This window comes from Vicugna pacos, chromosome 5 (genome assembly GCF_048564905.1).
Source record: "Vicugna pacos chromosome 5, VicPac4, whole genome shotgun sequence".
Taxonomy (NCBI): domain Eukaryota; kingdom Metazoa; phylum Chordata; class Mammalia; order Artiodactyla; family Camelidae; genus Vicugna; species Vicugna pacos.
In genome coordinates this window covers 64,785,624-64,813,077 of record NC_132991.1, presented here as the reverse complement: position 1 = coordinate 64,813,077, position 27,454 = coordinate 64,785,624, and the positions used below count along the sequence as shown (strand labels likewise).

Here is a 27,454-nt window from a genome sequence, read left to right as displayed (position 1 = left end):
GGGAAATAGCATGAGATTGTATTAATCAAAGTGATTACCAGAAATCACTACCAGGTTGGGTTTAAAAAAAAAAAAAGTACACTCACCTGAAAATTTGGACTTGATATTGACTCTTTCAGGATTAGAGATAAAGAAACCTACTTGAAGTAAGTCTTTATCATAACTGTATGTAAGTCTTTGCTGTTGTCTACATGTCATTTATCAGCTTTGTAGATTAACCATGGCTAATTTTTAAAATATAGTCCAATATATCCTTGGTGCATTGAGTGCTTGGCTTTTTCTAGTAAGCGAACCATACTTAAAATGATTAGCATGTTGCTTAATAGTCCATGCAATTCCATTGGCAAATATTTCCTCACTTTTTGTGATATTGGATTCTAGGTAGTACAGCCCTAAGCAGTCTTGTAAAGTCCTTGCAAACCTCTTAACATCGCTAGTTCTCCATCTGTGAAGTCAAAGCTAAAACCAGAATTCCTGTCTTATGACTCCTACTATGTAACATGTGCTGTTCTCACTTCAGGAGCACTGATTTTCACTGTTTCATTCTAATTTGTAAATAATTCACCAAGAATAGCATTTCAAAATTTATTTCAAAACAGAAATGTTAAAATAATAAACGTTAACTTTATAAAACGTGTTTTTTGAAACACTTGGACATTCATTTTCCATTTCAGTGTAGTGATTTTCACATAGCCCCCTCAGGTTTTGTTGAGTAAATAAAAGCTATAAATATTTAACTTCAAGGCATAGTTTTGTAGGTCCTTACAGTACCACCCTTGAGGTAGTTTATGAAGCATAACTTAGAATTTGAAAATAGTTTCACTCTTTAGTCAACACAAAAATTGCTTTTCTAAAAGTAACTGTATGTAGGAGGTGCATAATCCTTTTTTCCTAAAAAAAAAAATCAGCTCCAAAAATCTATTTAGTAGAACTTCACATATAGAAATTTACATAGGATCATTTTGAAAGGCTCAATGCGTAAAAAGCTGTTAAAGTGGTATCAGATGGGTGTTTGGAAAGAAAAGAGAATGGGAAAAGATGGGATAAAATGTTACTATCTAAAATAATGCATAGTCATAGTTGCTGCCTTGCTAAGCAACACTGTCTCTTGGTGACCAGATACATGAATGCTTGTTTCAGAGCCGTGAGTAGTCTTACCTGAAAGAAAATAAGGCAAATACATTTTGCCAGTACTTAAAAAAAACAATAATAGTAACTTTGATTTGAAAAAACACTAAAGCTTTCTTATTGAAAGATAACTATAGAATTAATCACATTAGAATATGAGGATGGCTGTCATAAATCATGTAAAGCATTTCTATAATCAAATGATATTTTCCTAATTCATTTCTGTTAAGTACTTCGGTTGATGATAGTATCTTTCTCATAGGGCATGCTACACAGTTTAAAATAATTTTACTCATTAAAAATAGTATTCAAATACTCTGATAATCTCAAAACTGCAGTAAATTATAACATGTAAATATTGAACTTAAAGCAGTTTCTCTGAGCTCAGGGTAATATACAGATAAGGGAATTAGTTTTGTTAAATAACATTAAAAGATTCTCCTTTGCTGTATGCCTTCTTTTTTGGTAGTGGTTGAGTTATACTGGTATTTACTATTAATACAGAGAATTTATAAAAACAAACATTCTCAAGCTTTTATTTTTGTCACAGAAATGTTTAAATCTCATCACGTTCAAATCACACAGAATTAATTTCATATACAACTTTTCATGCCTTCTTCTGATATCTAGACTAGAGGCTGAAGTAATAGATTTGTATTCCAATTAAGGGAGAGCATAAAGAAAAGTGTTTCTGAAAATTATGTCAGAATTTTCTTACCTTGATAAAGACACTAGTTTATTTTCATTTATCACATTGCCTGTTCTGTTTCCATAAAAAATATATATATATATATATATATACACACACACACACATACACGTTTACATATATATATATTTGGCCTCATTTTGTTAAGGTGTGGTTAGTCTGATCTAATAAGATTCTTATAGCTGAAGTTGGTATGTTGAGTTGAGAAGTGTGTATGTGGGTACATATATACACGGTCCACACAGTATACATACAGCATTTGAATATGCTATTTTCCTATCTGGTTTCAGTGAAAATACGCTGTGTTTAATACCAAAAGACTAGTGTTAGCATCAGAAACCTGGAGCACTAAATTACCAGTATTGATTGCATACATCTCAGTTCTGCTAGATCAGACATATGATAAAGATAGATGAGGTATCTCAAGGTTAATAATAAAAAATATTATATGCGGGAGGAAAAAAGGCAGTGCAAGCTTGTCACTGATACCTAGAAAGCTGAAGTCTGTTGTGCGGTGCCTGAGCATTTTGCTACTCTCTTTAGTACATTAATCATAACACTTGAGAAGATTATCCAAGACATGTTGAAAGTATAAGCATATGTTAGTAAGTATTTCACACAATTATAATATACTAAAAACTAACAGGTATGAAATAACTGTGTAGCAGTGTTGTATATTACTCACAGATGTTTCTAGGTATACTTCTGCAAAATATTTTTAGTGATATATTTGACTGTGACAACAGACCAGTCACTCAGTTTTAAAGCCATGTACCAAGTGGCTGCCGTGGCTACCCTGGAGACTTGAGACTTCTGCTCACGTGATTTCCTTAAATCCGTGGACTTCTGGATTGGTGAAAGAGTTTAGGAGGAGTCACCCATTTGCTAGGTGCAGGAGGTTTTTTTTTTTCTCATTTATAATTAAGGTTATTTGCATTTTTAAAAACCACAGTGTATATTCGTATGTTCCATTAGCTATGAATGTATTATTTTTTCTTGAGAGTCAAAATTCACAGTTCATCTCTCTGAATACTTACCTTCCCTCCTAAACTGAATTAACTTTGTCATAGAGTTAAGGGGTTTAAAAAGTAAACTGTGTTGTGGGGGAAGTGGGTCTGTTTTTCATAAACTTGCACTGGAATGTTTAAGATCATAAAGACTTGGGCACTTCTTAAAGGTCAAAAATATCTGAGGAAAAAGAATAAGGTGAAAATATACAGCATTCTTTCTTTTGCTTAATAGTTGTTTATAAAAGTGATGATACGGGCTTGCTTTCTTATGTGATGACCTTTAATTCACCTGACTTGATAGAGGCAGATAAATACAGAATTATTGCTGCCGATATTTGTCCCTGGTTTGGTATAGTTCTGCATAGGTGTAGAGTAGGTGAACGTAAATGCCACCTTATCAATGAGGGTTTCACTGGCCCACTTTTACAATATTAAAAACCCCTCTAACATTCTTTCCAGTTTTATTTTTCACCCAACACTTTTACCTTCTGATTTATTATACATTTACTTGTTTACTTTTCCTCCTCTATTTCTATACACTAGAATATAAATTCCACAAAGGCAAAGTTTTTTAAAACTTTATTTTATTTCTTCATCACCAGGAACTTGAACAGTGCCTGTCACATAAATAAATGCTTAGACATGACACTACAATGTCAGAATATAATACAAATGTTTAGATATGATACCATAATACAAGAATAATGTATATAATGTAAACTGTTAAAACTGAGAATCCTGTTGGTTTTGGAAAAGTGAATTACCCACTTGTGGTAAATTACCTCGTGGTATATTATGTAGAGTAGAAGTAAATACATTGCAATGTAAAAATTCTAAACCCAATGACTGACTTTAAGAGACATCGTTCTCATAGTCTCATTTTGCTCTAGCAGTTCCAGATTGATTTTGAATGACCGTTCTTTGTCTTTTCTCCTTGCTTCTATACAAAATCAGATACCAGCCATTGACTCACTCATTTTTCTGAAGGCCTACTGTAATTTAATTTTTTGCTTATACCATTTTTCTTACCAGAAAAGTTAATATACCCCCAGATTTATCAGTTCTCTTATTTGTCTTCAGTGTTTCTTTGGAATTCCACCACTCTTGACTAATGCAGCATACTCTCTTTTTTTAAAAAGTGATGGAAGCAGTCATTTGACACTTTCCTGGGACGTTTATCTAAACTACATTTTAAAGCTTTAAATATCTAGTCTTTACTGTGTAAAGGTGCAAAACTGGCACAGTTCTAGTCAGATAAATTTCTTGATGCTTTCTAAGATGGAAAGAAAGAATTGCTTTATCATGTTGGAAAGTTAAGAAAAGGCCCTTTAAACTATCCGATAACTGTAACAACAGCTGTTACCAGAGCAACATATAAGTAAACAAAGCACTGTCCACCGTGTGAAAGAGAATCTTTACTGAGTAATAGTCTGGTCTTGTGGCTTTTTTTTAAAGTACTGCTAATTATCTCAAGTTATATTGTATTCTCATCTTATATATATAATACATATAAGTATACATACATTTTGTATATTATATATGTATATGAATGGTAAAGTTTTTATATTTGCCCAAGATTAAGGAGTAGAGTGACCTATTCTTAATCTGTCTTCTTTACTGTGAACCATATAGTAAAAAGAAATACATATATTATTTTACTAAGTGGCCTGCATAATTGTGTGTGCATACATTTTGTTGTCAGTTCCTAGGATCACAGCATTTTAAGTTAGGAGAGATCTCTTCATCCATCTCCCTTGTTTTCAGATGAGGAAACTGGAACACAAAAAGCTTAGTTTGTCCAATGACTACTTGATGACATCCAGCTTTCCCCCAGGTGTTAGGCTCTCTTTCCCAACTACTTAGAATAGCATTCTTTGTTTCTCTCAAGATTAGGTGAATAATACTGCAGAATCACTCCCTTTTTCATATTAAGAGTTAGAACTCTGAAGACCATTATAGCAAAATGGCATGTATCTTTGTGGATTTATTTTTTAAATTTTGTTTCTTTCAGGCATGACACTATTTTGAAATTTGTTTTAAGTTCATAGTTTTCAAAGGATTATGTTAATTTTTAGGAATAAATTCATGAAAATAGTTATATCAATCCCAAAATAGATTTTGGAATTCAGAATTATTGGAAGAACTCTTTTAAGAATCACAAAACTGTCAAGCTAATACTATAGATTTTCCATGATTTCCAGGATCTATTTGTTTGTAATATTCCAGGCCCACTATTGCACATTTTCCCTGAGTTCATATGTACCTGATCTTTTTCTTGTAGTATTAAGTCTTTGTTGTTGTTGTTTGCATTCCCCAAAAGCATTCATTTGTGTAATGAATTAAGAATCTCCTTTCTTCAAATAATTTTGAAAACCCACATATTAGCTCTGTTAACTGATCCTGTGTCTGGAGACTACATGGCTAGCTAAGACTGCTCCTGGGGTAATAGAAAAATTGAAGACTGTACACAGAGCATCTCTTCTGTCCCCACCTGAATATATAAACAAAAGAGAGTAAAAGCTTTCAAAGCCATGACTAATGCACTCACTTTAAATGCTAGTTGTTTAGTTGAGTTTCAGTACCTTCAAGGTGAAAACTAAAAGAATAGTTTCTGTTTTAGCTGAGTTGTTTGAGTTTCTTATCTGAAACAAATTTTTTCCTTAAGTAGTTCTCACCTGCACTTTGAGAAAGGCCTGAATTATCTGATGAAAGACAGTATTTTACTGTTGCCCACGTGGTTGACATCTACGCAAACTAATTAAGAAGGCTATCCCCCACCCTGAAAAAGGATTGATAGTCTACCTGAATGAAATGATAATAAAACACTGGCAGTTCACTTGGGGGATCCTGACCTTTGGAAATACCATGCTTTGTTTTTAAAAGAAAGGGAAAAATAAGTAAATAAAATGAGTATTATTTAGTTGGGGAGAGAAGAAGGATGCAAATCACATTCTTGTTTTGAATGTGTCCTTGTAGCTATAATTACTTATGTTAGCTAATGGTTTTATTCCTTTATTATAGAATCATAAATATTTTATTTTCTGAAACAAGAAGTTGTAATGATGCCTTGTACCTTAATGTCAAAAAAAAAAAAAGTTAAGTAGCCCTGACATATTGAAGAGAAAACAAAGACAAAAGAAATATGATCTGTGCCTTAAATTAATTTTAATCAAATGATGGAGTGAAATTATAATGGATGACAGCATAGGTTAAAAAGAAATATGGCTTGGAATAAAGTCTTTCAAAAATGGCTGTATATTCTCTGCCTACACAGGAGATATTATGATGATAATTTTGTATTTCTCTTCATTCTCATTAAATTGATGACTTGGAGAGGATAGAGAAAATTTATGAGTTTCTACTCTTATTTAGCTTGATTCAGGACTGTCCTCAAAAGGATTTATTTGCTTATTTTATTGTTGTTAAGCTTTGATTTTTTTTTCTTTTATTCCAGACCAGAATATGGGCAATATTTAGTGTACAGAAACTATTTTGTCGTTGGTATTGCTTTGTTACTTTTGATGTCTTTCTTAAATTATTTAGTTTAAAAGAGCACAGATTTTAAGTATACAGTTCAATGAATTATCATAGGTAATAATCAAAGTTATTTGATAATTTTTTAAATGGTAATTTTTTACTCTCAAAATGAAGGATAAACCGTTTAGGCAAAATTTAAATAAAAATAGTAATTTTATATAAAAATGTCTGGGATTTTAAAAATCTTTGTCAACAGGTATCTCAAAATCATGATTGAAATATAGTTTTTGGTTCATAGTTTCAAAATGTTATCCATCATTTCTGGCATTAAATCTTTTTAAATGGCGCAAGTAATCCTGAATTCTGAATCTCACAGAAAGAAAAATTAAAAGTAAAGCACTACAGTATGTAAAAAGTAAAAGGTGAAAATCATCCTCCTGTGTAATTCTAACAAATCTTTCTCTTCAGAGCCACCACTTATTACAGTTCGGTGTATAACTTCCTGCACCTTTTCTCATGCATATACCTTTACAGCAATTTATTTTACTTGTTTTTTTTTACATAATTAGAGTTCTACCTTATAATATGTTCTATAACTTGCCAATTCACTCAGTCTGTCTTGGAAAACGTTGTATGGCATTACATTATAGATAAACTTAATTATTTTTCATTGCTGTAACTTCTTTAATGGTCCTCCTAATGATAGATACTTGTTTCTGGTTTTTTGCTACTATAAAAAATTTCTGTCCTTGAACATGTATCTTTGTGAACTACTCAGTAAGTTCCTTACTGACTAGTAGTTTCCCTGTATTCTAGATGTTACTGTGTTGATTATATGTAGCAGATATTTTCTCCCTATGTACTTATCTTGGTGGATCTGTCATATTAATGTTTTAAGTAATTATGTAGTCAAGTCTGTTGATCTTTTCCTTTGTCATCTGTTTTGTGGATTCTGTATTTCTAAATTATTTATATTAATTTCCACAGAGTTATTTTCATTTTTAACTGTCACTTGTAAAACACTTCCTTTTTATAGAATCCTGTGAATGATGGCAGAATATTAGTATGTGATACAGGCTGATAACATGCAATAATCACATAATGATCAGTGACAATTTTGATGATCAATTTTGGAGTTGTAAAATAAATGTAATAAATTCTGGAAAAGCATTGGAGTTTTTGTGTTATTTATGGCATCACCATAGGTAGTCCTCACTACTAAATTTATTTTTGACTTAACGTGCTAGGCACTGTACGGTAACAGTAGTACACAAGTAAGAAATAACCCCTTTTATTGTGACTCCTTTAGACACAGTTGCTTCCTCAGTTATATCTGCTACATATAATCAATTTCTGTAACTTTAGTGTAGCTGCTGCTGCTAGGTATTTCTCTTCACTTTTGCTGTCATCCAGTGCCAGCTCTAACAAATATACTAAACTCTTAGCAAAGCAGGGTCTGAAAAGTAAGAAAGATCAATCTTGATTATCTTATCCAGAATTTTGCAGTTAAAATTTTAAAAGATGTTTTAGTGTATGGAGGGGGGTGGCACGTGTGCACATATGTGTAGGGTTGCACACTATACATAGAGTACAGAGTCAGAACCCGAAATAACTTTTTCACTGTTTGAGGTCTCCAATTTGACTGTGTAGCTTTTTCTACCTTGATACCCCATAACTTGGGCTCTTGAAACTTGAGCTAATTTTGTCCTGCCTCCAGTAACTTCCTGTGGAAGTAGCTTATAATTTTTCTGTTTCTTCCCTATAAAAAGAGGGAATACCCTTATAGGAAGTTCCTTGAAGCCAATATCTCCTAGACCCTGTCAACAGCTCACTTCTACTCTCTACCCTCCCTCCTTACCTGATTGATAGATTTTGAAAAAATTGTAACTTTGCTGCTGCCCCTCCTCCCCCTTCTTAGTAGGGGTGATTCATGACAGAGAGGAATCCCGTATTCTAGATGGAGTAATATCCCATTGGGAAAAAAATGGTGAAGGAAAAAGAAAGGTTTTTTGCTTTTTTGAAAAGACGAGAACTTTTATAGCTCTGCAGATCTGGACAAGTCTGACAATAATTCAACTACATTATAGTTTAACCAGATTTCTTGAGTGCATCTGCTAACCTAACCACCACATATACCTATTTATAACTTGAAAATTGCCTTTAAAACCACAAAAGCACAAAGCACTGTAGTGCTTGTAACACTCTTCCATATTATTGTAGGTAACTAAATGACCATGGAATCTGGAGCAGAGAACCAGCAGAGTGGAGATGCAGCTGTAACAGAAGCTGAAAACCAGCAAATGACAGTGCAAGCCCAGCCACAGATTGCCACATTAGCCCAGGTATAAAATACATGGAGAGAGTCCAAGTTGTGTCTCTTCTAAGAGGAATATGTTTTAGACAAGAGAACTTAGTTTTTCTTACAGAGATATACATAGAATGAGCAGAGACATTTTTAGAAAATCAGAATTCCTAATTATTTAATATTAGCCTAATCTCAGAAATGACAGTATTAATTCAATAACATAAAAGAAAAATGTATTGTTAAACACCAACACACTATAGTGACATGATTCATAAATACATTTAAACTGATGGGTAGATTGTCTCTTAAACAAGGGAAGACAATCTAATGTGATAACTGCTTTTTTTTCACATGTAGATTAATTGGGAGCATGGGAATGCAGATAATCTGAAAGGCTAAGTTTATATATGCTTAAACTAAAAAAATAGGATAAGCAAATAAATTGACACACAGGTAAATTTCAAGTATGATAGTTTTGTTCCCTATATATTTTAAGTATAATTTATGATTTTGTCTTTGTCTTAAATATTCTAAGATTATATTCTCTTATCCTTTTTTGTTCTTATGTATTTTTCCTCAAATGTTCTACTTTAATAACAATTGTTTGCATATATATGATGAGAAAGGTGGTTAATATAAAAACCAAATAGCAAACAGTAACCTGCTAGGTAAGAAAGTGGGATATCGCCTCTTTCAGATGAAACTCCCAAGAGAAAATAATCCTGGCTGAGGCTCTGGGATGTCAAACTTCAGCTCCCCGAAGAGTTTTAAAGCTCCCCTTGAGGAGTCACTGAGCAAGAATGCATCTTGGGAAATAGTGGGCTAACCACAGATGGTTACCACACTGAGCTAACATATGGGCCAAATACTAGACCTCCAGCAGGAACATAGTCAGAAGCAGTGAGCTGTTCTGTGTTTTCTCCTAAGATCACCAGGGTCCCCTCCAGCCTTGAGGCGTAAGGCAAAGCAGAATACATTTAGGGATGAAGTAAATGTACTCAGATGAAGCAGGTGCAGGAACAAAGGGGAGACTTCATTAGCACATGGTCAAGGCAAATGTGCACATAAGAATCTGGGCTCATCCAAGCATTCGCCCCTCTGGTAAAAAGAAGATACAATGCCAGCAGGGATCTTGGTGATGGCATCCCTGACATATCTACCTCATAGGTCTCTATTCTTCTGGATGTCCTCCAAGTCTGCTATATAATGTCATCCTGGAAATTCCTTTCTTCCTGCTGTCTTTCTCTCTTAAGAGTTTTTGTTCTTGATATATTAAAGCATGTTTTCCAGTGGTTTCTTGAGCGAGTTTGACGGGGTAAAGAATTCTTGGTAAAGAAATAATTTTTCTTTCAAATTTTGAAGGTGTTGATCCAGTGTCAACTTGTAGTGTTGCTATTTGAAAGACTAAATCCATTTCTTTGTACCTCTGTTAGCTTATAAAAATCTCTCTGTTTATAGTGCTTCACTATTTCATTATCAAGGCCTTGGTTTGGATCAGTTTTCATCCATTGTGCAGTTGTTTTCAGTGGGCCCTTTTATAATGGAAACTCATGTCTTCAATTCTGGGCAATTTCTTTAAGTTATTTGGTTGATGATTTTTTTTTTCTCCTCTCCTTTCTCTTTTCTTTCTAGGATCCTTGTGATCCAGATGTTTGTCTAATTTTCTCATTTCTACTCTTCTGGTTTCTGTCTCTTTGTCTTTTTGCTCTGCTTTCTGGGAGATTTCCTCAACTTCATATTTCAGCCCATCTGTCAGATTTTTTATTTCTGCTATCACATTTCCAAGAGTTCCTTTTGTTCTCTGATTGGTCCTCTTGTGTTTTAATAGTGTTCTGTTTATGTTTCACAAATGCAATATTTTCTCTCATCTCTGAGAATATTGATTTTGTTTTAAGTTTTCACTGCCCCACATAGATTTTCCTCTATATGCCTTTACCCTCTTCCATCTCTTTTGCTCCAGCTTTCTTAGAAGCTTTCCTCAAATGTTTGACAGCTTGTGGTTGTCTGCTCAGGCTTAAAAGTAGAGGACCAAAAACCTGCATTGAAAGCTCTGTGGACATGTTTGAGGCCTAACATCTATGAGTTGTGAGCTTCACTTTAGGGTGATTGTGGCATTCCCAATGTTATTATCTCTTAAGTCTTTCCTCTTCCCCTTGGTGTTGATTAGGTTCCCTAGAGAAAAGCTTTACTAATCCCCTGAGCCAAGTGAGAGGAGATAGATGACTGGGGTTTATTACCCCACCTCAGCAATGGCTGATGGTAGGCAGTCAAGAAACCCTCTATCCAGATAGTAAACCTCCGTTTTTCTGTCAGCATTGGGTAGATTAGTTGTTCTTCCACAGGGAGTTGAGGAGGGGTTCCAATTGTTTCTCAAAGAGCCTTCAACCAGCCTTCCTTATTTTCAGCCTTTTCTTTCACTCTACCTTCCAGTGCCTTAGATCATGAGTCTCTTAAGGATTTTGTGGCATAAATGAGGCTTTCCCTGCCTCCATCTTATAATTCTGAGGTCTTCCAAACTCATTACCATTCATCCATCTGTTTCCAGCCTCCAAAACTCTTGCTGTTATCTCCTTTCCCATTCTTCAATACTGGTGTGATTATGCCTGTAAAAACAAAATCAGTTTCATGAAGCTTAATTGGAGATTCAGGAAGGAACAAAATTATATGCACATGTTCAATTTGCATATAATCACTGATAAGTAGAATGACATGATATTTCAGTTTAGAAAATCTGATTATCTGTTCCCATTTGTATTTTTTGTTGTTGTTCTTTTTATACCTAATTACACAGGTTTTTTTCAACTGCTCATCCAAGTTCTTAACACGTGTATTAATACATCTTTGACATAATTTCCTCATAATTCTGATAACCTTTTATTTTTTTGTTGTCAGTCTTTAATACTAGAAATACATAATAAAGTTATCAAATCCAAGATCATTGTGATTTGGTCAAAGAACAGTAAAAAAAAATTCAGCCTAACTAATAAAGGAAGAAAGACAATCTAAAACAATAAATGAAATGCCTTATTTTACTTGTGGAGTTTACAGAGATTTTTTTAAAGTGAGAAAAGAAACAGTGTTGGTTTTGACTATGAGATTGTTAATTTTTATGTATGGATTTAACTAAAGAGTTGAGTAAAAGAATGATTGTTGTAAAATCCCTTATAATAGGCAAATCTGAAAACCTAAATACCAATAATAAGGAATTTATTAAATTTTGTAGTTTCTACCATTATGCAGCCATTAAAACCATTAAAGAAGACTATTAATGGCATGAAGAGGTATTTATAATGGCTTTGAAAGATAAAATAGATGCCATGATAGTGTTATAAAAATTGAGTGTATATAAGTTTAAAAACACCTATTTATCTACAGCAAAAAAACTAAGTGGTTAGCTCTGAGTGATAGGAATATAAGTGATTTTTATCTTTTTTTCTGTATCTGTATATTATAAACTTACAGTGAGAGGCACCATTGTGTAGAATGATGAGGGTAGAAAGGGGATTATTTGTTGAGTTACCTTGTTATGTTTACCCTAGAGAATACTCAGAGAAAAGTACAAAATAATTGCTTCAAGTATTAGAAAACCTTTCATATGGAATTGAGATGAGATACTCTGAATAACTTACGGTTGTGATCCTCAAATTTTATAGTGTAGTTAGACAGAGACTCTGTATAACTAATGGAGGTAGTTCATGGACCACATTTTGAGAACCAGGTAAAACTAAACAATAGTTATAGTGGCCAGAGAAAAAATGATTGATAAGGAAGGACTTCTTAACTGTACAAAGATAGAAGCTCATGGTTTAAGCCTCTACCTTCAGTAGGGATCTTTCCCACCAATAAGCTTCTCCTTGTGTTCTCTGTTTCTGTGGCATATTCTACCATTTCTCACCCAAACGTGAAATTTGTTGGTCACCTTTGATTTCTCTCTCACCACCTTCAACTAGTCATTCATAAAGCCCTTTCTAGTCTGCCTCCTGAATTTTCATTTGAAATCACTTCTCTCGTTCCCATCCCTACCACAATTAGTGCCTTATTTCTGGCCTTTATCATCTCAGCTTAACTAGGATGTATAGACTTTCTCAGGGAGTCTCACCTCCACTTTTTTCTTCCTCTGAAATACTTATCTTTCACACTGCCACTAAAATAATCTATCCAAAATGCAAGCCTCACCATGATATTCGGGAGTTCAAAAGCCCTCAGTGCTTTTCCCAATCTCCTCACCATAAAAGGCAAGTTCTTTACTAAAACATACATAAGACTTTTCAAGACTAGCCCACCTAGCCCCTGCCTACCACTGTCATTTCATCTCTCTACACCTCTGCATCATACAGTGACACAGCTGTGTGCTCCAGTAGTACTGACTGCTGGTCATCCGTCTCTGTACACTGCTGTTTCTCTTTCCTTTTGCTGGTGCTATGCTCTCTGTCTGAAATTCTGTGTCTCCCCCTGCAAGTCACAGTAATATGCCTTACTTGCACTCTTTGTTTCCAATTCACATTCTTCCCTGGTAGCCTCCCCTCCCCTCAGTGTGTCCATTTTTCTCTTCACAAACCTCATTACTTCATTGAATTATATTTGTTCTTTTCCCTAGTCCTTCATACCATGCCCCAATAATTTCCGTAGGGGCAAGGACCTATGTCTTTCTCATTTCTGTAGTTTCAGTTCTGACATTGTTTTTGGCATACATATCCCCAATAACTGTTTACCAAATTCGCAAATAACATTGCTACCCCTGAACACATTTGAGCACAGAAACAATAAATACCATCTAATAGACATGTGCAACCTAAGAGTGCTTTTAGCCTGGTATTGACTGGTAAAAGGCTTTCTTGGGGTGGGGGGGCATAGCTTAGTGGTAGAGTGTGTGCTTAGCGTGCATGAGGTCCTGGGTTCAATCCCCAGTATGGCCATTAAATAAATAAACCTAATTCTCCCCCTCCCCCGCAAAAAATATTTTAAAAAAGGCTTTCTTTGTGCCTGAAGAGAAAATTGGTTTCCATGTTCTCTCAACTCTTGCTCTTTTATTTTTTTAAGAAATAAAATAAATCCTTAAAATATCAACTATTACCAGTTCAGTGATGGAGAAGATAGAAATGTTCAGTTTATCATAGCTAGTAACACTTTCTCACTAATGAGAGGCATACTTGTAATTAGTTTACAAGAGAAAAATATGCATTATAGTATAAGCTCTATATTTGTTGTAGACTTGGTAGCTAAGTTTTGCCCAAGTTTGGGAGCAGTTATGTTTTTAGAACATGGCTTATTTAACACATGATATTCTGAAGACTTTGTTTCTTCAAATCTCTTGACCTTGGGTGAGTTAATCTCTTTAAGCGCTTGATATTTCTGTCTCTAAAATGGAGATAACCCTTATTCTGACCTAGTCTTGATATCTTCAAAGGGCAAAATGAGAAACTGAATATGAAAGCAAGTAGGAAAATGTAAAGCACCATACAAATAAAGTGATAGTTGGTGTTCAGAGGAAGTCTGTGTTACATATTTTGGTGTTAACATTAAAATAGTGTTTTGGTTTTTGTCATTTGGGAGGAGTTTAAAAGTGGAGGGCAGGGGAGGTATTTGTAGTTTTTTATTCAGAAAGGATATTTAACCACTAGTTTCTTTCACACCAGTGGAATAACTAACCCAGCAGAAAGGTCATCCTTTTACTGCTACAAAGTTGCTTCATATTGACCACGAGTATTTCCAAGGAGGTGTCTGTGATGGTAATTGTTTTCCATGTTCAACACCATAGGTATCCATGCCAGCAGCTCACGCAACATCATCTGCTCCCACCGTAACTTTAGTACAGCTGCCCAATGGGCAGACAGTTCAAGTCCATGGAGTTATTCAGGCGGCCCAGCCATCAGTTATTCAGTCTCCACAAGTCCAGACAGTTCAGGTATGTGTATAAAAAGTTCTGCATCTACTTTCATAACTGTTGTTTATAGCCATCTCTCCTTTCATTATGAAAATAGGAACATATCTAGTTCAGAGTTTATTTTACTTTACCGTAATTATGGAATATGCTGCATCTGTATAGTCAGCTTAAGTATAGGAACATATATACACAAGAACAGATATATAAGAAAAAGACTGTCTTAAAGAAGAAAAAGAATTGATTGGGAAAAATCAAAGTACATGGGATAAAGTGGAAATGTTTGGGAGAGACTGTAAGACTGCTGTACCTCAGTTAAGGAAAATTGAGTTATAAAAATAATAACTTTGTAGTTATTTTCTAAACATACAATTGGAAAAAGTAAACCCTTGTCAAAAATTAATAACCTTACCTAAGATATTATTTGAATTTAGAGAACACAAAGTGTAAACCCAGCATTTTTTATGATTCTAAGTTAGCATATATAAATTTGAAATAATGATATATTCAGAAAGTGTACCTTAAGAATCAGGGATTATTCCACGCATGTTATCTTATTCTTTGGAGAGGTTGTTCCTTTGGGTTGGATCCAAAGGGAATAAAGGCATGTAAACCTCTACTTAACTGTAGGGAACCTAGGGCAATATACATCTTTGCGATGAGCTTATTGGGGAAAAAAAAAGACTTGAACGATCATTCAAGTAGGCCATAACCCCAGCCTCCCATTTCATATTTTTTGCTTCACAGTCTTCCTGTAAGGACTTAAAAAGACTTTTCTCCGGAACTCAGGTGAGTCCTAGGTCCTAGATTTGGAGAGAACTATTTTTAGAAAGGAAGGTGAGAAATTATTCTTTATATCTTTGTCCTTCTCTATAAACATTGAGTTCATAAAAATCTCAGCTATCTTCTAGGTATAGGCTAAACTTGAACCCTTAGCCTATTGCTTAATTTCCCTATATATCCTTTCTCCCCTCCTCTAAAAGGTAGTCTAGCATTACTTGAAGACTTCAGAGAAAGGAAGCTCTATCTCCTGAGGTAATTTATTTATTGTTAGGGATAATTGCTAAAATAATCTTCCCTGTGGTGAACCAGAATGTCTTTCTAAAATTTTTACCTAGTGGTCCCAGTTCTGTCCTCAGAAACTAGTTAGCAAATTTACCTCCTTTTTTTGTTGGACTGCTTCCTTTTCCCGTCTCCCATGCCCTTCTCATTAAAAAAAAAAGTGAAGACTAAATAAATGTTTTTCTTCAGTCACTTATATATGACATAGTTTTGATTCCTCTTCACCATCCTTGTCATCTTCTTGTAAGTGGGAGCTATGGTATTTTCTTTGAGTATAGTAGCCAGACTGATACTTGTAGAAGGGAGGAGTGCCTCCTTTGTCCTGGAAGCATTCTATTAATGTCATCATAGGACACATTAGATTTTGTCAGCCCTATTACACTACTGAGTCGTTGAGCTCCTGTTACCCACCTCTACTTCATTCTGCCCCTGTGCTTTTAGTTTGCATGGACATTTAAGGGAGAGGGGGGCAAAGAATGCTTTGATGTGAAATCAGTTTGTTTGAATTTCCATACTGAAAGATATTGGGAATGGAATTCGTTGTCACCAAGTGGTAGACAGTATAATCCAGGTAAAGACTGAAGGATTTGGAACCACACTGACTGAACAATAGTCTCCTATCCTCTGCCTCAGTTTTTATTTCACTGAATGCTATGAACAATAGTAATATTATTCCTACTATATCATTGTTAACTCCCTGTTCATATCTTCCTCTTGATAATAGTGGAAAGAACCTGACCTGCTAGTCAGAAGACCTGCTAGGTTCCAGACCTCACATTAATTGTTACTTTTTCTTTTTCCCTTATAATAGGAAGTCTTTCTATAAAGAATGTACCAAAATTTCCACAAAATTTGTAAAGGCTATAAATTTTGGTAATTTGTGAAATTTAATTGTTGATCATATTCTTAATTTTAATCTTTACTTTGTGATAATGATAATAATAATTTTGACCTGGGGGTTATATGACCATCAACTTTATAGAAATGTGTGTTCATCTTTTCTGAAATACATTTTTCCATTAAGGTGAGCTATGCTTAAAATTAAAAGCCTGAATTCTACAAATAGAAACACAAACAGTATTTTTTTCTTTAAAGGCCCTAACCCATAGAGAATCTATTAAACTTTAGTGGTCATTTCAACTGGTTAACAGTGATTAGTATTAATAACTAGGAAGTGGTTCATATCAGAAGTGATCAAACAAGGAGAGAAACGATCTCTCAAACTTCTACAAGGGAGAAATATCAGTATTCTAGAACAGCATTTCCAAAATACACAAGGTACATTTCTCTTGATGTGAGAATAAGCTATTACAACTTGTTTTTCTTTTTAAATCTCAGAATATTAGAAACTAAACTGTACTAAGATTTCATATATGGCTTGATATTGGTCCCCTAACTTTATATAGATGTGTAAGTTAAACCTCACAGGTTATGTAAGAATTCCTACAACAGTAATGGGAGTTACACGATATATAAAAGTTAACAGTGGTATCCTCACTTTTCATTTGCTAGTTTTTTTAATGCATTTTTAATACAGTGGATTTAAAACATGTCAGACAGAGGATTTATAATTATGTTACCTTAAAATATTACATTCATTCCTTCAATGAATTTTTACTGATCACATGCAATGTGCCAGTCCTTGTTCTAGGTGCTATGAAAGACAGCAGTGAACAAATAATACTTCTCTATTGTCATGAAGTTCACATTTGAGAGACAATGAAAAAATAAAATATGTCAGGTGAGGATAAGTGCCAGGAAGATGATAAAACAGGGGAAAGGGATAGAGAATAGTGTGGACAAAAGGGTATTTTATTTTATTTAGGGTGGTCAGGGAACATCGTGAGCAGAGAACCAGAAAGCGATGAAGGAGGCTAAGCCATACAAATTGTGAAGGCAAGTCCAAAGGCTCAGAAGTGACAGTGTGCTTCGCGTATCTTCTTCGATATGAAGAGCAAGATGTGGCCTGAATAGGATAGGATAAGCAGGAGGAATAGTGGTTGGAGGTGAAATTTTTGATAGAATCTTTATAATACTTCATGATGTTATGGAAACAACAATAAAAATCTTTTGTACAACATAGAGATTCAGTGGTTATCATATAACAAAATATATAAGAGTTGCTTAATATAAGGATGAGTTACTTACTTGTTTTTTACATAAGACTAGTGTTCTGTTCCAAAGTTTCTAATCTTTTTAATGATGGCAAGCAAGGGATGACTTGCAACAGATATGTTACCTAACATATTTTTGAAAAAAATAAATCCCTTTCAACTATCCTTTCTGGGAGAAAGTGACATTTTAACAATGCATGAGGGAGTAACTGCTTTTTGAAAGAAACTTGTGCTGTGGAGAGAGCATTTTGAATATAGAAGTTTGGAAATGTTCCCATACTTTTTTCTTTTAACTACAAACAGTATAAATTTGTCACCTAAAAACTTAAATCTATATACTTTCAAAACTCTGGAAATAGAGTTTTCTAAACTATTTAGAAGTCTTTTTGAGTTTTGTTAGGTGTTGAACTTATTTGTTAAAATATGAAATTTTTTATTAGCATACAATAACTGACTAAGAGCCAGGGAGATGACAGTATACTGGATTAAACTCAAAAATTTGTGTAATTGGTGGATGAAAATGAAAAATGATTGTTTTATTTAGTAAGCCTACCCAAAAATGCACTTTTATATCTATATCTCATAAATTCTTTTTCAACAATAGTAGATGTTAAATCACATTTTAAAAAGCCCGAGCTTAGAATCAGATTTTTGAGTCACTGTTATAAAGTACTAAATGATTTTTAATAATCATATTAAAGCACATCATTGTTATGAAATATTAATTTAAGAAATTTATATTTTAATATTTATACTTATTCTGACTCTTTAAAAAATTAATTTGTTTTATGATACAAGTAACATTTAAAGTTTGCAAATAAGAAATATACTGTATAGCACAGGGAACTGTATTCAGTATCTTGTAATAACCTTTAATGAAAAGGAATATGAAAATGAATATATGTGTGTGTGTATATATATAACTGGGACATTATGCTGTACACCAGAAATTGACACACTGTAATTGACTATACTTAGATTAAAATACAAATATATATAGATATTTATTTATTTATGTATTAAATTTTTCTTACTTATAAGAAGACTTGCAGATTAAAAGAGTTTGGAGATTATTGCTCTAGACTTTTATTAAAGTTCTGGACCCAGTGAGTAAAAAAACTGTACCTAAACCTAAGTGTGAACTCTACCCAGGGAAAGTGCTTATGTTTCCAGGAGACCAGGTATAGTTTGAGAAAACATATTACCATTTTAAAAAGTTTGTTCTAGTCACTGTATATTTTATTTTGAAATTTTAAATAACATCAAAATAGAAAGTCTTTCCTCCCCTTATAAACAGGAGTTAGGGGGTTTTAACAAACTAAAAGTTAAGAAATACAGATCTAAAACTTTACATGTATAGGTGGTGGTTTGGGTTTTTGAAAATTTCTTGACTTAAAAATAGCCAAGGTTAAAGACCTGTTTAAGGAGCTCAGGAAGGGGTTAATAAGAGAGGTGACAGGAGATAAGGACCAGAGGAAAGAGCTCTATCATTGGAATGTGATGGTAATCTGTGATACTTAAAATTGGAATATAATTTTTCATTTGGTTATTTTTAGTAACCTATTAAATATATATTAAATTATAGTTATTACTTACTTTTAAAAGGATTTTTGACATGATTTTTATTAGTCTTAGAAATGTGAATTCAGTTTGGTTTTGTTTTTTTGGTTTTGGTTTTGGTGGTTTCTTTGATAAATAATCCATTAGGAATTGGCTTCATATTCATAGTTCAAAGTTCTCTTTGGATAGTATTCCCAAAGAGGAACTGTTAGATTTCTTATGTAGTATTGAATAGTTCTGAACTCCCCTTACATTTAAAAAGTTGCAGTCACTTATAACTTGTGTGTGTAGTCTAAAAAATACAACAAACTAATGAATATAACAAAAAAGAAAGACTCGCAGATCCACAAACTAGTGGTTACCAGTAAGGAGAGGGGAAGGGGAGAGGCAATACAGGGGTAGGGGGTTAAGAGGTACAAACTATTATGTATAAAATAAATAAGCTCCAAGGATACACTATACAACACAAGGAATATAGCCAGTATTTTATAATAACTATAAATGGAATATAAGCTTTAAAAATTGTGAATCACTATACTATACACCTGTAACTTATATAATATTGTACATCAATTATATGTCAAATTTTTTTTTAAGTTGCAGTCACTACATAGTGATAAGTTAATTCCTTTTGTATGAATTGACGAATTCAGATCAAAGGATGAGGGGCTTTTTTTTCTACTAATAGAAAAAGTTTGGGGGGATTAAAGGCCATATATTAAAAAGCACTGTTAATTTATTTCATTTCATAATTGTCCTATGGGTGGTTTATGTAGCATGTTTTAAAGTTGTTGTAATGACTTCCAACTTGAAAGAGTGTTCCTAAAATCATTGTGTCCTTAAAAGAAAATTGTAAGGATGAAGGTCAAGCAAAAATGGCAGAATAAATAATAGAAAAACTAAGGTTCTGAGAAGCATTAACGAGGGTCGGCACTTGTCATGGTACTGTCCACTTTGAGTTCAGTCTTTTTGTTATTCCCTGAAATTCTGCTTCTCTCCCGAGCCCTTTGCATAGATCCTTATCAGCTCTACATCTCTGAGGAAGTCTGCAGAGACTAGGCTGAGTGGGCTAGTTACAGCAGCTATGGTAGTGGAACGTTGTTCTGTGTGCTGCTTTGGCAGTAACTGTAGTGTTACTGCTCTTTAGAAAGTCAGAGACTAAGTTCAGCCTTCCCCATCTTTGTACCTGGCATTTCTGGATTCATTAAATGTTGCCTGTTAATTTTTAGGCCTATAGGACTACGGCTTATACTTTAAAGTGTTTGGAGGGGCACATTATTGTAGATGTACTTTGTGAAGCATTATTCAGTTTAGCAAGTTTCATTTTAAAGTGAGTATGTATCACAAAGCTCTGTGAAGATGAATACCTGCTCTCCAGAATCCTTGAGCTCTGACATGCAGAGTTCTACACAGACCCTTTTGCCTTGGTTAAATCTAATTCTCACTGTGACAGCATCATGCTCACCTAGTTCAGGAGAGAACAGGAGTCTCCTGCTGATTAGACTAGAGAAACTTGGCAGTATAAATTTGACAGACGACCTTGCCTAGGTGAGTGAACTTCTAATCTAAAAATGGTCTAAAAATGCCTCTGGGTTGCTGCTTCTGACAAAACTTGAGATTGGAACCAACAAGATTTTGATGCTGGTAAGGATATCTAAAATTGAGATACCAGGCACTGACAGTGGCTTCACTACTTTCTAGCTCTGTGACTTTGGTGAGTTACTTAACCTCTTTGTGCCTTAGTTCTTCCATCTATAAGATGGACATAATAATTGTATTTATCTATCACCTAAAGTTACTGTGAGTATTAATAATGAGTATTAAGTACTGTTATATATGTATGTGTGTTAGCATAGCACTCAGCATAGAGTAAGTTCTCAGTAAATGCTAGTTGCTTTTATTATTACCCCATGTAAAATCTTTATTCAACTTACCTTTATTACTTCTCAGTCCAGGGATACTTTCCAGAAATGCAGTTCTTCACCTCGAGGTTTTGCTTAAAAAAAGTTATAGAATGCCAGCTTTGAAACATGCTTGTGTATAGAAGAGGGCTCCCTCCAACATTGCTGGAAACAACCATCTGGAACATGGCTGAGGGATCACCGATCTTATTTGTACAGTTGTAAATATATTCACAAGTGTTTATACAATAGTTAAAGGAAAATATTTGTATAGTCACTACATTTATGGCCAAATATTTAGTCATTATTCTTTCCTTCATGTCAGAAACTTTGTTTTACTTGGTAGTTTTGTTCTAAAAACTGTAAGAGAACAACTAACAAGTAGTATTGATGCATTCAAGTTTGGCTCCATGGAGTCCTGAAAGATAAGGCTGAATTTGGATATCACAAAAGTTTGATTTTGACAAAAATAATTTGGGGTTCTCTGACGTCTATAGGATGAGTAAAGAGGAGAGGGAAGTGATGGTATGGTTGTCTTCCATAAAAACTGATTTTTTTTTTCTAGTGAAGCAAGTGTAAGATTTATAAATGTCCTTTTGTGTTTGACTTTCTCTTAAAATTCATAAAAATTTTATGGGAACTAAATTTGATTATCAAGATAAAGTTCTTCTTTATTTTCAGATTTCAACTATTGCAGAAAGTGAAGATTCACAGGAGTCAGTAGATAGTGTAACTGATTCCCAAAAACGAAGAGAAATTCTTTCAAGGAGGCCTTCCTACAGGTATGGAATTTAATAGTTAAAAGAATTTAGTATCAAAGGTATAAAGATACCCTTAGGTAATTGCAGGTGAAGATTTGTCAGAAAATCAATTAGCAGCTTGATTCAGGACCATACAGAATACTTCTCTTCGTCTTGAGTTGCTTCTCTCAAAGAAGGTGAAGCTTATCGTACAGAATGAGAGCACTTCTTACTCTGAACAGTCCTGGGTAAACACTGATAGAGAGAGAGCACACTTCTATTTTTGTAGACTGCTAGCTGCTGCTTTTTTCTGTTAAAAAGTTTGGAATAGATTTGATAAGGTTATATAGCATTTTCTAGTTACATGTCAGTTCTAAGACTACACTATCTACTTTGCAGCACATTTGCAAACCATTTCTTATGTCATGGTACTTAGCATAACTGCTAGTTAACTTAATAGGTGTTTAGGGTGATATTTTGCTGATATCCCCTAATTTTAGGGGCTCCTTACTGTAGTTTTTGTGTTCAGCTTTAGAGATTGCCTAGTCCATGCGTTGCCTCCAAGATGAACCAAAACCAATTTTCAATACATAGAAATTGATTCCATATTCAATATCTCCAGAAAGAGCTAATTCCATAAATCTTCGTAAGCTTATTTCAGAGTTTAATAAACTTAAAACTTATAATTTTTCCATGTTATTAGCCTAAATTATTTATCTGTATTTCTGTTTTTTAAAGTGATGTTTAAAGTTTTTTTTTCCTATTTCTGGGCTGTTAAACTAGCCCTTTTCTCTATCCTCATAATTAAGGACCCTAAATAAATACCAACAAATGATTTTGAGGTCTTAAATTTTATGTTACCAAGTATGTGTTAAATGTATTTATATTCATACTTTTAAAAAAAATAGCTAGTTTTAGATTTTAACTTTGAAATATATTTCATGTTAGCATATAAGGCATTTGATCCTGAAACACATCCAACCAGGTACTAAGAAACAAGCCTGTGGCTTCTCTGTGTATAAATTCTAGGTAAATCTTAGCTGTAGACTTTATAAAATAGTTTTATGTTGAAAAAAAATCTTTCATTTGCATTAATTGGCTTATAGCATATATCCCAACAAAGATCATTTAAATAATAACAGTTTAGTTATCAAATAGGAGATGCCTGAGACCAAGCATGTATAGAGCAAGTGTCACTTTTATCAGATAGTGGTATCTTCCCTTAAAATCAAATTCCACAGTGGAGTGTACCATTATTTTGCTTTTAGTTTATGAACTCTTCAATCCCAACCTGTATGTCTTGATTAGAATAAGATCTTTAAAGTCCTTATGATATTCTTGTGAAGTTGGAGAAACGGGAATTAAATAATACAAGCTGGGTTTTTATTGGAACAACCAGCTTTGTAGTGATAAATTTTTACCTAGAGGAAGTCCTTGAAGAGTTCTCACTTGATCTCATCTGGCTTGGTATTTTTACCAGCAGTTTAGCTGAAAAACATCTTGGAAGCCATGCTTATCAGATTTGCAACTGACAGGAACTAGGTAGCCTAATGGATAGTAGAATAAATACTTCGAAAGATCATAGCAGCCAAGGGAAATTGTTTGAAACAAACAGGAGGAAATGTTGGTGATACTTATAAAATTGTTTACCTATATATAGGTATCTGAAGCAAAAGTTAACACAAAATAATACTCACCCTTATCATGTGTGATGCTTAGCTATTTATTTGTTGCTGTATGTTAGTTGCAACACACTTAATTGTTTTCATGGCCCATGTAAGGGTTATGACCCCAGTCGGAAAAACATTGCTCTAGAGACCAATACCACTCAAATATGGTCGGCAGACCAGACTGGTAAATCAGCATCTGGTTAGAAATGCAAATTCTCAGGCCCCTACCCCCATACCTAATGAATTAGAATCTCTAGAGAAGGGGACCTAGGAATCTGTTTTAACATACTCTTCAAGAGCTTCTTCAGTATACTGCAGTTTGATAACTGGTGTTCTAAAACAGTAACACCCAAATCATGATCTTTTGGCCAGCTGTCAGTTCACAAGTTGTTTAAAATAGTTTTGTTTCTTGTTTGCAAAGGGAGAAGAGAAAATCATCCTCACTATAAGGAGTTTACTAAATAAGAACAGGCAGATGTGGGAAAAAATGAGTAAGAAATTTTAGAAATGAGAAATCCAGTCGGGAATTTTAGAAAATCTGTAAATGGGATAAACTTGATATAAGTAAGTGATGAGAGAATTGGTGAACTAGAAAGGAGCTGAGAAAGTAACAGAGTGGAGAACAAAAACAGATCAAAAATGTGAAAGATGGGTGAAAAGTCATGGAAAATAGAATGAGTTACTCCAACAGAAGCATTTCTAGAAATTCCAGAGGGGAAATTGGGAGAAAGGAAATATTTAAAGAGATAAGAGTAGAATATTTTCTACAGTACTAATAAAGGTAATTACATAGGTAAATATAAAAGCCAGTATTATAGTTCTGCTCTATAACTCCTCTTTTTTTCCTCCATATGATTTGAAAGACAAATGCATAAAACAATAATTATAAATCTGTTAATAAACACAGTGCATGAAGACATAATTTGTTACAATAAATACATAACGGGAAAATTTCTGGTAGACTGTTGAAGCTAAGTTTCGAACTGCTTTGTTAGAAATTTAAGATGTCAAAAATTACTTGGGTTAGAGTTTTTTCCCCTCTTCTGTGATTATGTTATTCATCTGAAATATGGTAAGGTTCTTTTGTTTTTGTTTGTACTCCATTTTAGAATTTTCCCCCATCCTTGTTCATAATTAATTTCTTTTTTGAATATATGAAACTTAAACATGGTTCCGAAAGTCAGAATTGTACCAAAAAAAAAAAATATATATATATATATATATATACACACACACACACTCAGAAGTGTCCCCTCCATCCTTTTTCACTTTGCCATCCACCCCTAGTAGATAAATAATCACGTTAAACTCCATCTGGTTTTTCCTTTCTGATCTTTTTTCTTGAGCAAATACATAAATATTTTATTTCACTTTCATTCTTATACAGAAGGTACCATGATATATCCATTATTTGGATGAGCCATAGTTTATTCAACCATTCTCCTGTGTGTGGGCACATAGATTGTTTCTAGTATTTTGCAATTACAATCAGTGCCGCCATGAATAATCTTAATGCATATGTATTTTCATACTGTTGAAAGTATATCTGAAGGGTAAGTTCCTGTAAATAAGGTTGCTATGTAAACATACTTGGTTTTGTTAGATGTCACCAAATTCCCTCCATAAGGATTGTGCCAGTTTTCTACTTCTAACAGCAGTGTACAAGAGCATGTGTTTTCTCACAGCTTTGCTAACAGAATATATTGTTATACTTTTTTATTTTTACCATAAAATAAAAAAGAGAGTTGAGAAGTTAAAATTCAGGTTTTTGGTCTATTTTTTCCCCTCAGTTTTTGATAATTACTTCTATATTTGGGATATTGAACCTTTATCTGTAACATGTAAACATTTTCTCCTAGCATTATTGATCATCTTTTGACTTTATTTTTGCTGTTCTTTATCATGCAAAAGGATTTTTTTTCTGTAGTCAGTTTTATTAACCTCTTCTTTAATTGCACCTGGATTTTGAATCATGATCTTTCTCTGTGTTCATTTTAAAGAGAAATACATCTGTGGTTTTTCTAGTTCTGTTATGGTTTCATTTTGACATACGGATACCCTGATCCATTTTTAGTTTATTGTTGTAAATTTTTACGTTTTAAACTTCTGTCCTCAGCACTATCAGCTTTCTGCCAGTTTTCTGATCTTTTCCCCTTCTTTGTATTTAGCCAATAAATGTTACTTTTATTTTAATTGATGTAATTCTCTGTTTTTTAGGAAAATTTTGAATGACTTATCTTCTGATGCACCAGGAGTGCCAAGGATTGAAGAAGAGAAGTCGGAAGAGGAGACTTCAGCACCTGCCATCACCACTGTAACGGTGCCAACTCCAATTTACCAAACTAGCAGTGGACAGTATAGTGAGTAATAAATATTTCTGTTTTGAAAAAGGAGATGAAAAACCAATGACTGCATTCTCCTTAAAGTAATCTTACAAGTGCCAGCTCTTTTCTCAATTTCAGTTGCCATTATTATATTCCTTTACTATTCAATAAGCAAAGTTCTGTAATGGAAGTATTTTCTTCAGGGTTTAGTTAGGACTGCTCAAATATATAAGACCTTTAAATGGTCCTTTGTTTCGTGCAGATGAATGGAGAGTCTTAGAAGTTTTTCGAACCACTACTTCAAACTCATATGAGTTAGTCTTCAAGTAATATATAGTCCTTATATAATATATGGTAATAGAAAACATGAGTTTTTTAGATAATCATTCTTTGATTTTGTTTAAGGCCAAAAATGGTCTCATTATTCATCTGTTTTAATAATTCATCTTTCCTTCTAAAAGTAGCATTTTGAAGTTGTATTAATATTTCATGGATGGAGAGGCTTGGTTACAGTCTACTAGCACATTCAGTTATTACTCCTTTTAAGATAAAAGGTAGTGTGGTGAATTATGATAATGTAAACATGAAGACTGCTGAAATTAAGAGAACACTTTGCTTTTTGTCTCACAGAAAGCAAAGATTTCTTTTGCAAAATTGTCAAAGATTCCATTTCTCTGATGTCTCTTGACAATAGGTCTCTCTTCTTACCTTTCACCTAAATCTGTTAGAAAGTACTTTTGAGTTCTACTTTTGTTTGATCAAAGACATTTGTGTAAATGGTACCTTTTCCTCTCTTTTTCCAACATCTCTTTGACTCCCAAAGTGCCTCACACATTAATGTCTCCATTTTGATTTGTTCATTAAATTCAGTACTGCCCATTATACAGTTTTCCTCCGTCTCTTCCTTAATTACAAGTTAAATATACACATTGAAATGCCTTTGTTGCATTGGTTTTCTGATGCCCTAGGGTAGTCTGTGTCAGTAGTATGTATGAAAATTTGACTCCCAAGTTCATAGTTTTCCAGTTACAGCTCAGCCTTAGTTTGGATAACTCTAATTTGCATTCCAACTGTACTGAAAACAAGTAGCAGACTTTTTAGCTCTCCCAAAGGTGAAACTTTTAATAGTAAGTAGAAGGCAGGCAAGACTAAGCTTCTTGCCCATTCTGTAAGCTTGTTAGAGTTCAGTCATCTTTTTCCTTATTTGTTGGCAGAGGTAGGTACTATCTTTGTAAGTGTAAGTATGTGTTTTTTAGCCTTATATCCAACCAATTTGAGTTATTTAAGATTGTGTTCTAAGACATTTATCAATGACCTGAGGGATATAGCATACTCCTGTTAGTAACAGTGAAAATTGGCAGTGATTCTCACTTGAACTAGAAAGCATGCTCTTTAGGAAAGAGTCTTATCAGAATCTCAAATAGGGGAGTGAAGTTGAGAAAAATAGATGTTTCATGTGTCATACCCCTCTCCTCCAACTGACAGTTGCTAGTTTTAAGGGTTGAGACATTAAAAGCTTTATGTATTATCTTTATCCCTTATTCTCTTCTGTATCTGCACATATGGCCTTGAT

General features: G+C 33.7%; 1 protein-coding gene across 8 annotated transcripts in view; it reads left to right on the top strand.

The window, feature by feature from the left end:
• Positions 1 to 27,454, top strand: part of CREB1 (cAMP responsive element binding protein 1) — a 55,417-nt gene that overhangs the window by 9,786 nt on the left and 18,177 nt on the right. For 4 of the 8 annotated variants that reach the window (XR_012072780.1, XM_072961374.1, XM_072961373.1 and 1 more), the window contains exons 2-6: positions 8,545 to 8,666; positions 14,388 to 14,534; positions 15,258 to 15,299; positions 21,829 to 21,929; positions 25,775 to 25,917. Coding sequence is in view for 5 of the 8 variants with exons in the window: in XM_072961374.1 (XP_072817475.1) it covers positions 8,553 to 8,666; positions 14,388 to 14,534; positions 15,258 to 15,299; positions 21,829 to 21,929; positions 25,775 to 25,917 (547 nt within the window). In the remaining 3 variants the exon portion in view is untranslated. The remainder of the gene's footprint in view (positions 1 to 8,544; positions 8,667 to 14,387; positions 14,535 to 15,257; positions 15,300 to 21,828; positions 21,930 to 25,774; positions 25,918 to 27,454) is intronic. The other 4 variants (XR_012072781.1, XM_072961376.1, XM_072961375.1 and 1 more) reach the window with 2 other exon arrangements.